Below are 16,900 nucleotides of genomic sequence, written 5' to 3'. Positions count from 1 at the left end.
CAGTAGGGTTAGTGAGTGGCCTACACTGAATTATAACATTTTTTGTCTTCAAGGCTCCATCACATTGAGGAAGGTGGCATTGAAGCACCTCATTGGCCAGATTGGTCTGGTTGATTTGTATATGATGTCATAGCATGGAATTCGAGGAGCTCATTTTGGGGCTGAGTATGGTGTCTGTGATAGACCCTACATTGGTGACAGTGAAGGAGCTTATGCTGAATCCATGAAGGAGGCCGTGGAACCTGTGATGGAGGCCTGGACTGGGCCTGGGATGGAGCTCATGAGTATTTTGTAAAAGTCCATGATGTCAGCTGTGATAGAAGCTCATGAAGGAAATTGTGACCAAACATGTGAACAGTGAAGGGCAAGCAGATGGTAGGAAAAACACACAGTCCTCTGTAGGAAGCCTATAGCAGGCATGGCCTTGGGCTGGTGACAGAAGGAATATAAAGGCAGACGGTGCCTAACCTCACATTACAGGGAGAAACACACAGCCCTCTGTAGGAAGCCTATAGCAGGCATGGCCTTGGGCTCGTGGCAGGAGGAATATAAAGGCAGACGGTGCCTAACTAAACATTAGAGGGAGAAACACAGTCCTCTGTAGGAAGCCTATAGCAGGCATGGCCTTGGGCTGGTGACAGAAGGAATATAAAGGCAGACGGTGCCTAACCTCACATTACAGGGAGAAACACAGCCCTCTGTAGGAAGCCTATAGCAGGCATGGCCTTGGGCTGGTGACAGGAGGAATATAAAGGCAGACGGTGCCTAACCTCACATTACAGGGAGAAACACACAGCTCTCTGTAGGAAGCCTATAGCAGGCATGGCCTTGGGCTCGTGGCAGGAGGAATATAAAGGCAGACGGTGCCTAACCTCACATTACAGGGAGAAACACACAGCCCTCTGTAGGAAGCCTATAGCAGGCATGGCCTTGGGCTGGTGACAGAAGGAATATAAAGGCAGACGGTGCCTAACCTCACATTACAGGGAGAAACACACAGCCCTCTGTAGGAAGCCTATAGCAGGCATGGCCTTGGGCTCGTGGCAGGAGGAATATAAAGGCAGACGGTGCCTAACCTCACATTACAGGGAGAAACACACAGCCCTCTGTAGGAAGCCTATAGCAGGCATGGCCTTGGGCTGGTGACAGAAGGAATATAAAGGCAGACGGTGCCTAACCTCACATTACAGGGAGAAACACACAGTCCTCTGTAGGAAGCCTATAGCAGGCATGGCCTTGGGCTGGTGACAGAAGGAATATAAAGGCAGACGGTGCCTAACCTCACATTACAGGGAGAAACACAGCCCTCTGTAGGAAGCCTATAGCAGGCATGGCCTTGGGTTGGTGACAGAAGGAATATAAAGGCAGACGGTGCCTAACCTCACATTACAGGGAGAAACACACAGCCCTCTGTAGGAAGCCTATAGCAGGCATGGCCTTGGGCTCGTGGCAGGAGGAATATAAAGGCAGACGGTGCCTAACCTCACATTACAGGGAGAAACACACAGCCCTCTGTAGGAAGCGTATAGCAGGCATGGCCTTGGGCTGGTGACAGGAGGAATATAAAGGCAGACGGTGCCTAACCTCACATTATAGGGAGAAACACACAGCCCTCTGTAGGAAGCCTATAGTATAAGCCAAGTAGTGCCAAACGCCATATGTTCTGTGGAGGGAGAAGGAAGAGAGATGCGGCCTAAACGCCTTTGCTCTGGGGATACAGAGGGTAGCCTATTGGGTGTCCATTTGGGAGCACTGTAATAAAACTGGACCCCAGGGAAGTATGCAGGACGCCGGTAAAGGGTTTGCTTGGGCACGTTTTTTTAACCGGAACAAGTCATTACTTCATTGTCTATTATCAGACTAGGGCCAGTTAGTGAATCAGTTCTCCCTCAGTGTCCCACTGGCTGCTTAACTAGCTTTTGCTTGTGGATTATGTGAGGCCAGGCAGGACGACAGGCTCTCCGCTGATCATCTGTCTGTGTGCACTGCTGACAGGCTCACAGCTGCCTCTTCTCTTCATCCATATTCTCATGCATATGGTGTTGAACATACTTGGGGTTGCCTGGGACAACGGGACTCACCAGTTACTCATGTTTTTTCAAAGCACTATGATAAATAAGCTGTATTCCCTCCCTCTATCCGTGACCCAACAGAGTTTGGTCGAGACTTTCATTATTACCAAGGTAATTCCCAGCTGATTCCTTAAGAAACAAGGAATAAGCCAAGAAAAGGGGTCATTAAAGAATTCATTAGTCGTGCGTGATGAAGCCGCATCCCTGGATGCTTCTCAGGCGTGTATGTTGAAGACATGCATGCCTTTAATTTGGCAGCTTGTAGAACAGATCTGAATTGATCAGGTCAGTAGAGATTTCGTATTTTCTACCAACTTGGAAAAAAAGGTGTCTCTCGTGATGAGACTTCGGCAGCTCAGCTGAAACTTGAGGAAAGTGAATGGTAATGTATAGCATTCAGGTTTACTTACAACTCAGCTGACAGCGATGAAATGATTTGATTGGTTAGTATCATCTTTCACTGGCTGCCCATTGGAGAGGTGACTGCACTTGTTAATCGCACCCGCAGGATGGACCAAGTTCGCGAGGCTGACGCGGGCGCTCACCAACAGCCGTAGCACCATGCAGCAGCTCGCGCCCATGAACAAGACCGAGGTCAGCCACAAGCACTCCCGATTGGCTGAGGTGAGCAGCCCCACCGCGCAGCACAAGACGCTGTCACGCTCCGTACCTGTTCTGTTCCAGAATCTACACTGATGTTCTCATGTGACGGTTGTAGGGTATCTCACAGGTGGGTCTACTAACACTATAGAAACACCTGTCCATCTGTTCTTTCATGTACTTATTGAGCAGAGGGTTGGCACAGACCCACTGACATTGCGCGAAACAGGATATCAAAGCAGGGGCATTTGTCTGCAGAGAGCAGGGGGAGGCAGGGTAGTGGTTTCTCCAAGCTTCCCTTATGCCCTCATGGTTTATTCACTCAGCAACATGCGGCTGGGTAGATCTGGGTAAGAGACAGACTGATGCTGAGGTTAACTGGAATTGGCGGAAGGTGAGGATATAAGGAGACGCCACAAAGGGACACAGGACAGTTTATGTGTTTCCTCCTCCTCTTTCTAAGTTATTGTCACATTGTGTTACATCAGTCTGCATGCAGAGTGCTTTAGTGGTGATGTAATGCTCTTGTCTTGAACTTCCGGTACCTTACTCTTGTGGAATATAAAATTCCCTCATGCCTGAAACTGGAGGATCCTTTACCAATGTGACCTCCTCACGGACTGCAGGCACTGCAACTGGGCTCGGACATCCTCCCCCAGTACAAGCAGGAGGCACCCAAGACCCCACCCCACATTATTCTGCACTACTGCACCTTCAAGACTACATGGGACTGGATCATCCTCATTCTCACCTTCTACACAGCCATCATGGTGCCCTACAATGTATCTTTCAAGACCAAGCAGAACAACATCGCTTGGCTGGTAGTGGACAGCGTAGTGGATGTCATCTTCCTGGTGGACATTGTACTGAACTTTCACACCACCTTTGTGGGTCCTGGTGGTGAGGTCATCTCGGACCCAAAGCTAATACGAATGAACTACCTGAAGACATGGTTCGTCATTGACTTGCTTTCCTGCCTGCCCTATGATATCATCAATGCCTTTGAAAACGTGGATGAGGTAAGCTATGGCTTATTTGAGCATTTCTTCTGAACTCCTAATAATCTTCAGCCTAGACTATGTGTCGACTTCTCATTGTTCGCGGGCTTAGAAACCAGAGTTTTGTTAAGCCCAAACTTATACAGTAGATGAAAGGGGAGATTATCACTTTCCAGAACAGTGTTTAACAGTTTTTACAAGATAAAATTGCTGCTCCCACTTGAGTTTCAGTTTAAAGCGATTTTCAATCTTACTATCATAGTGTCACGTCTGATTTAGGGGGGAAAGGCTTTACAGAAAATAAACATATCTAAGTAAATGTTACACACTCGGGGCATAGTGCCGGCGGGAAAAAGGTGACGAGCCGCTTGCAGCTCCAAGACAAAAAGGGGTTTATTAAAGAAACAGACCAGACAGGGGGGAACTGCAAAACAAATGGAGCACAAGAGGTCAAAACAAAAAAACAGGAAAACAAGGATTAACAAACTAAAGAAAGCATGACTTAACACAGCTAGGAAGCAGGATTAGGGGAACCAAGCTGCCTGCCCTGATAGTAAAGCAAAATAATGTCCTGGAGACAGGAATACGGTCAAAGTTATGGTTTTGTTCCATGATGGCTGGATTAAACCCTTTAGTGGTGAAATGATTGAGCCATTAAACATGGCTGTACACTCTGTTCTGCTATTGCGCAAGTTTCCAAAGCAATACGGGATTGGTAAATAGGGGAAAGCTGTCTGTATAATGAAGATCTCTCGTCTACGTTTTGCTTCACTATGTAACACCTATGAACTCAGTAGCCCACGCGGGGGAATAAGCTTGATGGTATCTCAGTTTTCCTGCTTTGTTACAGAAGTGCTCATACTCATCAGATGTACTCCACTGCTGAAAGTATGAGTAAATAATGTGGCAATAAAATGTAGAGTAAGAAGCATACTGTTCATAGAATGATGGCTGTTGAACATAAAAGAAAAGCTTTAATACTCTACGTAAAGTATGATCTTATTAACCGTTGTGAAGTTATTAAATCATATAATTTGGGAAAGGCTTGGTTGGGAAGTCCTTAGGCTTTGAGAGACCTCCCCTGCTCCTCCTTTTCCATAAGCCCTGTTACTCCTATTATGTGAGTTTGCATTCTGCAAAGTTTCTTGTGCATTACTGATGAGCTTTCAGATCTTGCCGGGCAGCGGGGACCGGAAGTGCTGCATTCCCTAAACTTCTGCATGTCTGGGTTGTTAGTGAGCTAGGGAGACATCCCCGGGATCAGGGTGCCTCCCGTCCAGGAAGCTGGTACCTTACGGAGGAGCCGTTATGTCTCTTCAGCACTTTCTGCACTCAGCTTCAGCAGTAATCTTGCACTGTCTTGCACACGGCTCTCGAAAGTGAGTGCAGCGGAACACGTATCCCTATCCTTCAGTCTTCACGGCGCAGATCCGGCTTTCCTGTTGTGCTCCTGTGCTTTTCTGTAGAGTTTCATTCGGCTAAATCTTCAATACATCAATGCATTGAATGCCAGTTTACATCAGCGTGTACCTTTTGCTTATACTGAGACTAGTTATATAAGGAAAGAGTTACGTTATAAGCCACCAGTCTGCCCTGATAGTAAAGGGCCAAGGGCCGCGCCGCTCCGGCCCCCGTGGTACAGTCATGAGGATTAGCCAGTCATTCCTCCATGATATTGATGTGTGAGGAGCTGCCTGGTCAGATAAGAAAGAAACTGATGCAGAGAGGCAAGCTGGTTATTTTCAGTGTTTTACACTAACAATGATCTGCTCCAAATACGGCTCCTTTGATCATAACAGACCATAACTGTTACTTTGTTCTGGCCCAGCAAGATTTAAGATAGACAAGAGTCTAAAATATTTCTATCCTTATGGTTAACAATAAAACAACATTTGCACCAATAAAGCTTTAATCAGCCTTTACTGAGCTTCATTTTATCATGCGGTTGCAAAGCCAGCTGCAGAGATGTGTAATGGATGTCTTGGTGTATGTGGAACTTCCTCAGCGAAAGGTTTATGCTGTAGAGCACTCAATTATTGTCTGAGAGTAGAGAGAGTGACTGGGAAATAACTGAGCAAAGAGTCCTGCTTTTTCCCGGAGCTTTATGTTTTTTGTATGTAATTGCATGGCATCGTTGCAGATACTGTAGGTGGAGAAAGAGACCATTTGGGTTTTTTTTTTTGGGTGTTAATTTCTGGGGAGATGTCACTGGTATTACCCACGTACTGTATATTGTTTTATAATTCCACTTTTTATTCCTTCTGTAAAAGGCAAAATGTAATCCCGTCATCAGTGTCGGTCAGGATAAGCGTCTTCCTCACCATACCGACACTTTAATGTGACGCTTTCAGTGTGAATGATTTGGCATCATCCTGCTGCTTTTATCTGAGCATCTAAGCTGATTGTGTTTCCTCTGCAGACAGTTATAGCGTTTTCATGGCTCTTCATGCCTGCTGACTCAAAAAGCAGCACGAATGAAGAGCAGACGATCAAAGCTCTTTATAGTCAGCTGGATCAATTAAACACGAAAGGCCTGAGCCATCAGTGATGTCACATAAGCCCACTCACCAAAAATTAGACGTTCAAGAGAATATGCTAAAGGTCAGCATTAAAACTAGCTGCAATGCCGGTGGCTTTCTGTGTGTCGGTGTGCTGTTTATCGTTTAATCTCAGGTTCAAGCTGCATGATGGAAATAAAATTTAGTACCTGACAGGCGAGAAACAGCTTCGATGTGCAGGAGCCTGGCCAAGGATGTTTTCGCCCAGGATTATTCACCAGTGACGAATGTACCATCGAGAAACAGTAACAAAGCCATGTGACTCCACGACAATAATCACGGAAGTCATTGTTTGCTCTGCGATACTTTTTTCTACAGAACCTTCTGGCTTTGCCGCGTTTTACAGCTGGGTATTTACTTCGAGCAGTTAAACTTAGGGACGTCACTGCAGGCCTGTCCAGGGCCTACTCCAGCATTCTGCCTCTGTGATTGAATGAGTGAATGAATGAAGGCCTATTGCCATTGCATAAGGTACAGCAGAATTAGAATACTGTCCTTGTTGGTGCAAGAAGGAAAGAGGAAAAGAGAAAATACAAAATAGGGGAACAATAAGAAGAGCAAAGTATAAAATAAACAGAAAATAGGACTTAAGTAAGTAAATAGAATATAAAACTGATTACAGCCTATGCTGGATGGGATTGGCTCCGACCAGAACAGATGGATGGATGGTATCAGTTGTAGGGACTGGAGTATAAACCAACAACATTCAGGGTACCAGTAAATATCATCAATCATCATGCTACCTGCTACCATTAACTTAACTGAACTGTCATTCATTCATTCATTCATTCATTTATTCATTCATCTTCTATAGCACTTGTCCTACACTGGGTCACAGCAATCTATAGTCTATCCCAGAAACAACAAGAGCAAAGCAGGAAATAACCCAGGATGGGGCTCCATCCCATCGTAGAGAGATTTCAAGATTCAATTTTGTGCTTCTCTTGGACTCCGGCAGATATAAACAGAATTCATATTTTCCATAATCAATCCGAGCCGTATGGCTGCAGTACATCTCTGCATGACATTAAAGTGCCGATCAGATGCTCATTATCTGAGCTCCAATTGACTGCAGAATATGAGCTAAAGAACCCATAATAAGATGGACTCCCCGTTATGTGTTTTGCGGGTCACGTTTGATTTTCCGTGGTCACAGGCGTCCGCCTCGCTGCCCGCGCTCCAAGCCGAGCCGCCGCAGAAATCCAATAAGATAGTAAAATCACATCGGGCAGAGATCTCAATACTGCGGCACTTCTGGCCGAATGGAGCCCCAGGCATTACTACATCAATCCCAGCTTGCTTAAACTGCAATATAGGGAGCCTTTAGTCACGCAAACCGCAAGCAGTAACTTGATTTGTTGTGACTGTGCTGAAAATAGTTCCCTTCCCATGGGAAGAGGAGGGGAAGCGGCATTGTGCCTGTGAGCCTTCCTCCCACTGCAGCCTGCACTGGGCTTTAGCATTAGCCTTAGCAGGAGGCGGCGTCTGATGTATGCCTCTGTAAGCCGGACGTTCATGGTTACCTGAGCAAGTTCAGAGGGAAGGGAGCCATTAAAGAGGTGGGAATTAGTTAGAACTGTTCTTACAGCTAGGAAGTAGCTGGATTAAACCCTTTGGTGGTGAAATGATGAAGCCATTAAATATGGGTATACACTCTGTTCTGCTATTGCGCAAGTTTCCAAAGCATGGAGTGGCTAATATGGGATGTAGATGTAACAGTAAGTTACGCTTACAGAGTTCTAGATGTTTTTGGGAGGGGGCAGAATATAATGGAAGAATAAAAGAAATTTACAACAAACCTCTGGGAATCCATGGACAACGAGCTACCCAGCCCTGCTGGGCACACCGGTTTGTAGAGAAATATTCTCAGCAGTGCTGGTGGAGAAGCCAGGCCCTGTTTACACCTGGTTTTAAAATGCATCGTGGGCGATCGGACCTCAAACGGACAGCGCTAGATACGAGTGTGAACAGCCACCAAGACGCAGTCTGATCCACTCACCAACACCACTTACAGAGGTGGTCTGGGACGCATATTTTTTGCAGTGTAAAAGCTGTTAAATGGAGACTACTTTAAGACCGAAAGGCTTCTGTGCTTGGCTAAATTGTTGGTCCAGCTGTTTCACATTAACATTAGTGACACGTGCATGATTATAGGGGACTGACCAATCAGCACACAGCAAGAACTCGCTGCTTACGTGACATCCAGGTCTTTTCAATTGAAATGGCCATTTACAAATACTGTCTTAACTGAAAGTGTCCTCCCTGACATGGATTATCTGGTCACCCTACTTTACAATAAGTCAATAACTGAGCGTGAGGCAGTAATGAAATATGAACACAAGTGGTCCACTGGACACTTTGGAGATGCATGAGAGTCGCAGGTGTGAAGAGTGATGTGTCTCGGATGTCTGTTTATGATCTGATTGCCCAAGATGCATTTTAAAACCAAGTGTAAACAGGGCCTTCGAACTCACTAATAATTAGCACACAATCGGCTAAAGTAAGATTTTGCAGTATTTAGTATTTTGCAGTATATAGTTAGAACTAGCAGAAAATGGTGAGTCCTGTGGTGTAGGGAAAGCCAGGAAGTCAGCTGGGTACAGGCAGGGGGTATATTTACACGTACAGGGTCATATTCTGTGTCCAGAAGGTTGTGGGTTTGAATCCTGTTGCTGGCAATCATCATACCACCGCTGGGCTCTTAACGCTGGTCCTGCGGGGCCCTTGGTGCTGGCTGTCCCTGATCTCTTTGTAATACAGTGAATTAGGTGTCACTTGGGGACGTGGTTTAGCTCAATGAAGCACTCGTGCCATTTCTAAGACATCTACGAAGTACTCTGGTCACCGACTGCTGTTTACGGGTGTTAGCATAGATCACATAGCCATAGTACCCCTCATCTCACTGCAGCTTTTCACTGCATAACTAGGTTCAAGTTCCAAGTCCCAGCAGGGTGTACCATTAATCCACTTTGATATGGTCATAAGTGCTCTTCATCTCTTTGAAGGACCCCATTTCAGACCCTTCGTCGGTCAGGCATCTCCGAGAGACGGCCCACCCGCGGGGGAACGCCACGCGGGCAGAGGACTCAGTGCTGCCGGTAACGTGACCCCCACCCCCTGCCTGTCGCTGCTCCTGTCTGTCAGAGGTGTGTCTGTGGCAGATCAAAGGAATCGTCATTTGTAGTAATGTAGCAAAAAGTGTCAAAAAAAAAGCACAGATATACTGTACAGTCAATACCGGCTGCACCCACATGGAGAAGCAGACACAACCCAGCTACGTAGCGCGAGCTTGTCACAACCACACTGCAGAAGCAGTGTTCAGCTGTACAGCTGGAGCCTGCTATACCCACCCAGAGAAGCAGGGACAGCTATTCTTAAATAAATGTGGTTCATTTTTCTCGATCCAGACCAGGTGGGTGACATTACTGTAGTTCCAGTGTGTCTGAGTTGCCAGGAAGCCTAACTGCATGTGTCACATGTTTGTCAGTTCTGTCTGAGAGCTCACGTGTTTGGGTTCATCTTTGCCCCTAAGCCACTGAGCCACAAACCAGCCATACACATACAGCCATGGAAAAAATTAAGAGACCACTCTGTATTTTTAAATCCCGGTTTAATCCTGGCTCTGCTGGCTGAAGGCTAATCTGAGCGACAGGTTGCTTCCAGGTTAAAAATTTCTAAGACAGCAGCACACAAGAATTAGGTGAAGCAGGAGATACTGGGAGTGACCAGAAACCAGCCAGGTGGAGGGAGGAAGCGGCATTCTAATGCCAGAGATGACCGTTAACTTTTCCGACAGTTTCTCAGGAATCGGAAGATGACATCAAGTGACCTTCAAAAGGAATGGGAATCATTAAGTGGAGGTGTGAAGTGCACTGCTAGGACAGTTCATATCAGGCTCCTAGAAGCAGGACTGCAGTCCCATAAAGCAAGGAAGAAGCCCTTCATTAATAAGAAGCAGGGAAGGGACAATCCCGTGTTTGCAAAAAATGTAGTTTACACAGACGCATACTCATAAATTGATTGAGTGAAACAAAAAATTGTTCTGTGGTCTCTCAATTTTTTCTCATGGCTGTATGTATACCCTGCCTGTGCTCAACTACCTCCTGAGTGTGAGCTTAGAGGCTGTCAGTTACACCAAAATGGAAGCCAATGTGAAATCATAAGGATTACAGGCGTCTCTGTGTGTCTCTCTGTTTGCCTGTCTGTCTGTGTGCTTGTCCACCTGTTTGCTTGTCTGTGTGCCTGTCTATGTGTCTGTGTGTTTGCCTGTGTGACTGTTTGCCTCTCTATGTGTGTATGTTTGCCTGCCTGCCTGTCTGTATGTGTGTCTGTATGGTGGTCTGTCTGTATGCCTGTTTGTCTGTTTGTCTATCTGAGTTTGCCTGTCTGTGTGTTTGACTGTGTGTCTGTATCTTTGCTTGCTTGTCCATCTGTCTGTCTGTTTGTATGTCTGCCTGTATGTATGATTATTCACTTCCTGTTTCCCATAGGGCCTCAGCAGCCTATTCAGCTCCCTTAAGGTGGTCCGACTTCTGCGTCTGGGCCGCGTGGCCCGTAAACTGGATCACTATCTGGAGTACGGTGCTGCGGTGCTGGTGCTGCTGGTCTGTGTGTTTGGCTTGGTAGCCCACTGGCTTGCCTGCATCTGGTACAGCATTGGTGACTATGAGGTCATTGATGAGCTGACCAACACCATCAAGACGGACAGTTGGCTGTACCAGCTAGCCACCAACATCGGGTCTCCGTACCGCTTCAACGCCAGTGGCTCAGGCCAGTGGGAGGGTGGGCCCAGCAAGGACACCCTCTACATCTCCTCCCTCTACTTCACCATGACCAGCCTCACTACTATCGGCTTTGGAAACATTGCTCCCACCACCGATGGCGAGAAGATCTTCTCCGTGGCCATGATGATGGTGGGCTGTGAGTATCCATGGCTCTTCCTTGTCTTTGGAGGGTGAATTTGTGATCTTTGCGTTTGGGGCTTTCAGCTTTGTGTTTAGTTCATATGAACAGGATGATCATCCACCATCTCTATGGTCTCTCCACGCAGTGGTTTCCTTGCTGTCTTTAGGGTTCCTGTAGCTTTGCAGCTTGATTTGATTGGAAACTGGAAATGGGCCATTGAGGTGGTCAGTTGGGAGACGGGCGATATGAAACATGGCTGTCTTGTGAAGAAGCAGGAGAGGAGCCTGAATGCTGGGTGTTATGGTCATCATGCCAGGTGTGGTGGTGGGCAGCCTCCTCCTTCTGTGAGCTTCTAAGAGCTCCTTGGAGGAAGAAAGGTCACACTGGGGCCCCGTGGTGATGAAGCAGCAGCATCTCCCTCCCAATCGATGTGGAGATCGGTTGGCTGAGGTGGCTCTGGGTCTCATCCTGATGGGAAGAGGGGCAATTAAAAGGTTCCCTGCTGTTGCCAGGAAGAGTCTGTCCTCCTGCATTCTGGCTGGCTGCCATTTGATCACAGAGGGAATCAGAGCAGAGTAGTTAAGTACTTCTATTTTGGGTCTACAGATGCCGTAAGAGAAGCAGTTCTTTTGTCTCTTCTGGGATGTGCGAGTCGCTTCTTGAAAATACCTTGTGAAAAGTGGATGTAATTGGTTGGGTGTCTTGAACAAGTATTGGTCCACTTCAGGGGTCAGTAATACTGGTTAGTGACTGATTGGCTTTAGTTTGGACCTGTCACTATTACATAATTGCCTGATTGCGATTATTTGAGTTGACGGTGATCATTTTTTGCATAATTGCTAGAATCATCTCCATTCATCTGTATAAAAGATGAATTCCATTCAATCTGGTCTTAGAAAACCACTGTCGGCAAACATATGGGTGTAATGGATAAAATGTCAAGGATGCTCCGTAACATAGCTCTGTTCTTTCATGGGGTTTCATGACTGTGCACATTCCATCCATCCCAGCAGACAACAGTGGGCCACAAACACTGGGCAACGGTTTCAGGTGGAGAGTCACCTAATGATACAAGTGTCCCCACAATGTGATAAAAACCTGTTATTTTGACTTTGTGGGGACCATTCTTTTCAGTCCCCACAAGGGAAACTCAGTTTTATAAAAATCCGTGATTGCAATCAAAAAATCAAAAATGCCAAGTCTTGTATTTTGTTTGATTACTTATGGTTAAGGTTAGGGCTGGGTAGGGTTAGGGTCATCATTGTTGGGAATAGGGTTTTTCCCATAGAACTGAATGAGCAGTCCCCACAAAGATATGAATACAAACGTGTGTGTGCGTGTGCGTGTGTGCATACAGGTTCACTTCTTTCAGTGCGTGTAGGATTTTGTGTGCATGTAGCTTTTGATCCTCTGTCTGTGGTACATTGGTAAGACTCAGAAAGAAAGGCGTTTGCCTTTGACTTCCTTGTTAATGCCTTCCTCCCAGGCACATCCACTGCAGGGGCAGACCCCCAGATATACGTCCTGTCCAGCAGAACTCTGTGGCACATTGACAGGGTCTGACTTCATTCTGAACCAAAGGAACGCTTTGAGGAATTTTCCTTTGAGGAAGAGCAAACGAGCAGATAAAGACAGAGGTGCCCCATGAAGATTTCTTCCAGCAGATTAAAGAGTAGGCAGCATAATGAAGGCTGCCAGCATAAAGAGGACAGATTTGCAATGAGCATCCACAGGTGTGGCAGTCAGCAGGTATCTCGAATGGCACTCTGGGACTGAGCTTGTGTTTTCTTAGCTTTGGAAAGTTTATTTCCTCGAAAGTGTCGGGTTAGCTGGCCGATTCCTCTGTAGCCCCAACAACCTAAAGTAAAGCTCTGCTTCACTATTAAACTCGTCTGGTGTAGCTGAGTTTGTAGAGCTGCCAAAGCTTCCACAATCTCTCATATTACTGCCTTAGCACAGCTTTGTATTCTGTTTTCTCTTGTAGCTTTTCTTTCAGGTCCCAGTGTCCCTGTGTCCCTGATCTGGAGCCACTGTCCACAGATACTTGCACGTGTCTCGCTGCTTCCACACCAACCATCTGCTGCATCGTTTTTCATCGCAACAAAAAAGTTTTAGATGTTTCATTGTTGTTTGCACTGCGATTCCTGTTCAATGCCCTTGTTTCCCTCTCCCTGTCGGTGCAGTAGGGCCTCATGTTTACCTGCGATGGTCATTAGTTAGCAGGTACTGAGGCTCTGTTGATGGTGCAGTAGGGCCACACATTTACATGCGATGGTCATTAGTTAGCAGGTACTGAGGCTCTGTTGACGGTGCAGTAGGGCCACACATTTACCTGCGATGGTCATTAGCAGGTAATGATGCTCTGTTGATGGCGCAGTAGGGCCACACATTTACCTGCGATGGTCATTAGTTAGCAGGTACTGAGGCTCTGTTGACGGTGCAGTAGGGCCACACATTTACATGCGATGGTCATTAGTTAGCAGGAGTGCAGCTGCTCGGCTCCCTGCAGCCTGGCCATTGGTGCACTGCAGGGCTCCCTCTGAGAGAAGCGCCAGGGCTGAGCAGTCTAATTAGCACCCACTTCCCCAAATGGCAGACGGGCCGGCTAATAAAGCCTCCAAGTTTTCATCATCAGCATGCATGTCTTGTTCTCCAGGGAGAAGTGAGATGGTCGAGGCATGAATTGTTACAAAGTAACATGAGTGATCTCACTTTGCTGAGCTTGCTCAGAAAAACAAGTGTCATTCACCACCTTCCAGATCTGACCCAGATTGGTGATTCTGTGCATTTCCTCCTGTCGCTGATGAGAGTTCGAGTCGCCGGAGGTTGCGGCCGCCTCACTGTGCGCTGTCGATGCTGCCGTCAGTCGTCCTTTGAAGTGGAGGAGTCGGCACCAGCGGCTGAGGAGGAGGAAGGGCGTCCTTCTGGATTCAGACTTCGCGAAGCGAGTTTAACGAGGCAGTAATGATGGTGGCTTCGTGAGGCTGCTTATGGAACTCACGCTGCATTTCTTCGCTCTGCCTGCTGGATCGTTATGTAAACCTGACGCAGGTTATTGTGCCATGCTCTGTTTTCACCTGTGTTGCTTTCTGATGGCTGATCTGCCTTTCCTCTCTGCATAGCCATGATGCCTTACGGCTTTCAATGTGCCTCCACATTGGGGCTGCTTGTGCCAACCTGTGCTGGGAGTCGATGCCGAGTTGCACCCATGCCTGGTCTTTGCTGTCAGAGCTGGCCATGGTTCCCCAGTGCCCCCCCCCCCCCCCCCGGAAACTCCCACCCCATGTAGGACAGTCGGCTCTCTGCTGGGATGGAGGTTTCGCACATAGTGAGAAAGGAACTGGAGCCTTGAGATAAAGCAGCTGTCATTTTACAGCCGTTAAGTATAAAGAAGATGAGGGCGACTCACCCCCGACCCCCGCATGCATTTTCCTGGCACACTCTGTGCCGCGAGGATGTCCAGGGTGTAGGGAGGGAGAGGAAGGGATGGGCAGAGAGATGGAAAATTACACATCTACGGTAAAATCCGCCTGTGTGTCCGGGTGGAAATGGGGAGACAGCGAGTAATTGGTGGGCATTGTTGATCTCTGATGACCAAAACAGTGCGGCATCTTCCCGAATCTGGCTCCCCGCCCAATGCTGGACAGTGCTGATACCTCCCTGTCATCTGGACAGTGTTACCTCCATACAGACTCCCCTCTTATCTGGACAGTGACACCTCCATACAGACCCCCCTCTTATCTGAACAGTGACACCTCCATACATACCCCCCTCTTATCTGGACAGTGACACCTCCATACAGACCCCCCTCTTATCTGGACAGTGACACCTCCATACAGACCCCCCTCTTATCTGGACAGTGACACCTCCATACAGACCCCCCTCTTATCTGGACAGTGACACCTCCATACAGACCCCCCTCTTATCTGGACAGTGTCACCTCCATACAGACCCTCCTCTTATCTGGACAGTGACACCTCCATACAGACCCCCCTCTTATCTGGACAGTGACACCTCCATACAGACCCCCCTCTTATCTGGACAGTGACACCTCCATACAGACCCCCCTCTTATCTGGACAGTGACACCTCCATACATACCCCCCTCTTATCTGGACAGTGACACCTCCATACAGACCCCCCTCTTATCTGGACAGTGACACCTCCATACATACCCCCCTCTTATCTGGACAGTCACACCTCCATACAGACCCTCCTCTTATCTGGACAGTCACACCTCCATACAGACCCTCCTCTTATCTGGACAGTCACACCTCCATACGGACCCTCCTCTTATCTGGACAGTCACACCTCCATACAGACCCCCCTCTTATCTTAGCTGCTGTATTCTGCTATATAGACTAGACTGATGTTCTTTTGATTACTTTGAAGTCCGTTATATTTGCATGTTTATTTACATATTCAGCAGACGCTCTTCCTGGCGGTGATATGTGATTGATGGAGCTGTATCAGCTTGTCCCTGAAGAAATTGGGCCCTTGGGGGGTCTTGCTCAGGGCCCATTGGTAAAATCACTCCTCTGACCACAGGCCGCCTGCTCATGGGCACAGCGCCACGCGCGGCCCCAGTTACAAGGCGCTGCACACCTCCAGTGAGGGGCTCCATCTGGACTCAGCAGCACAGTGGGTTTCTTCTGACTCATGTGGGTCATTTTCACGCCTCTCCTGGGGAACCTGCCGCCTAAATCAGACACAGCATTATTGGGCCATTTTTAACCGTCGTGGGTGTAATTAGACCACATGCTTAACGGGTTTTATTGAAAATTGCCGCACACAGTGCCTCATCGCAGCTGATTGTGTTTCTCCGTTGACTGGCCTGAGGCGGCTGCTTCTCCGAGCCCCCGAAAGAAGCACTGTCGCCCCACCGCCATTGGGATCTCACCATCTCCCTGGTGCTCCATTCTCCAGAAGAGGAAATTAAAAGGAAAAAAAACGCCCATCTATTTCTGTTTTTAATTTGCTTAGCTGACACTCATTCAGTCACTCGTGTTGTTCATATTGTCACTCATTTAGAAAGTTGTCGATTGACTAGGGAACCTTGGATGGTTTACAGTTACCCTGTTGAAATTTGACCTGGACATTGCACAGGCTGACAGCTAGGCAGCCTGCGCTTCCCGGTGCAGTATCCTTGACCAAACCTGTGTCCTGCACTCACCATTCTCACTCCTATGCTCATTCTGCATCTCCTGTCCTTATTCCAGTGCTGCTTCTGTCTTTATTACAGAACCTTCTGTTTTTTCCAGTCCCTATATTTCAGATGTTTTATTTTTTTCAGTTGGGGGACCAATTAGGGGTTTCGGGCAGATAATTAATTGAACTTCATTTCATGTAATTTCATTTCATTGTTTGGTTATTTATTTTAATTTTATTTTATATTACATAATTTTTCTTGCTGCACTCGTAGCCTCAGGGTTAGGCTCTGGACCCCCTGAGAACCTGAACAGGACAAGCGGTTGCAGAAAATGTATGTATTATTTACCCTGCTCCTGCTGTTAAGCTATTCTCTCAGGGCAGCTTAGGGGTCCTGACGTTCAGACAGGCGATTCTGTGAGGCTCCTACAGGGAGGCACTGCATGAGTGTGCACTGTGCGGTAATCACCAAACGAACTGTGAATAAAATGTCTTTTTTCTCCTTAACTCATACACAGATGGGGGTCTTTTGTCCCCCCCCCCACACGTATAACATGGTGCCGTGCCTGTCTTTATCGCAGTCCTGTGACTGTCTAAAGTGTTGCACCTCACTCTATTTT

The 16,900-nt window shown here is 47.4% G+C and overlaps 1 protein-coding gene and 1 long non-coding RNA gene across 2 annotated transcripts in view; one reads left to right on the top strand and one right to left on the bottom strand.

Annotated features, from left to right (window-relative positions):
- Positions 1 to 16,900, top strand: part of LOC125714417 (potassium voltage-gated channel subfamily H member 5-like) — a 90,102-nt gene that overhangs the window by 37,705 nt on the left and 35,497 nt on the right. The window contains exons 8-11 of the mRNA XM_048985012.1: positions 2,581 to 2,696; positions 3,299 to 3,691; positions 9,234 to 9,326; positions 10,719 to 11,148. Of these exons, the coding sequence (XP_048840969.1) occupies positions 2,581 to 2,696; positions 3,299 to 3,691; positions 9,234 to 9,326; positions 10,719 to 11,148 (1,032 nt within the window). The remainder of the gene's footprint in view (positions 1 to 2,580; positions 2,697 to 3,298; positions 3,692 to 9,233; positions 9,327 to 10,718; positions 11,149 to 16,900) is intronic.
- LOC125714422 (uncharacterized) lies at positions 15,012 to 15,524 on the bottom strand. Its single transcript, XR_007383682.1, has 3 exons — positions 15,444 to 15,524; positions 15,333 to 15,406; positions 15,012 to 15,110 (listed from the first exon to the last, which is right to left on the bottom strand). It is a non-coding gene; the product is annotated as an uncharacterized LOC125714422 (long non-coding RNA).

Source organism: Brienomyrus brachyistius, chromosome 19 (genome assembly GCF_023856365.1).
Source record: "Brienomyrus brachyistius isolate T26 chromosome 19, BBRACH_0.4, whole genome shotgun sequence".
Lineage (NCBI taxonomy): Eukaryota > Metazoa > Chordata > Actinopteri > Osteoglossiformes > Mormyridae > Brienomyrus > Brienomyrus brachyistius.
This window is presented reverse-complemented; position numbering and strand designations above follow the sequence as displayed.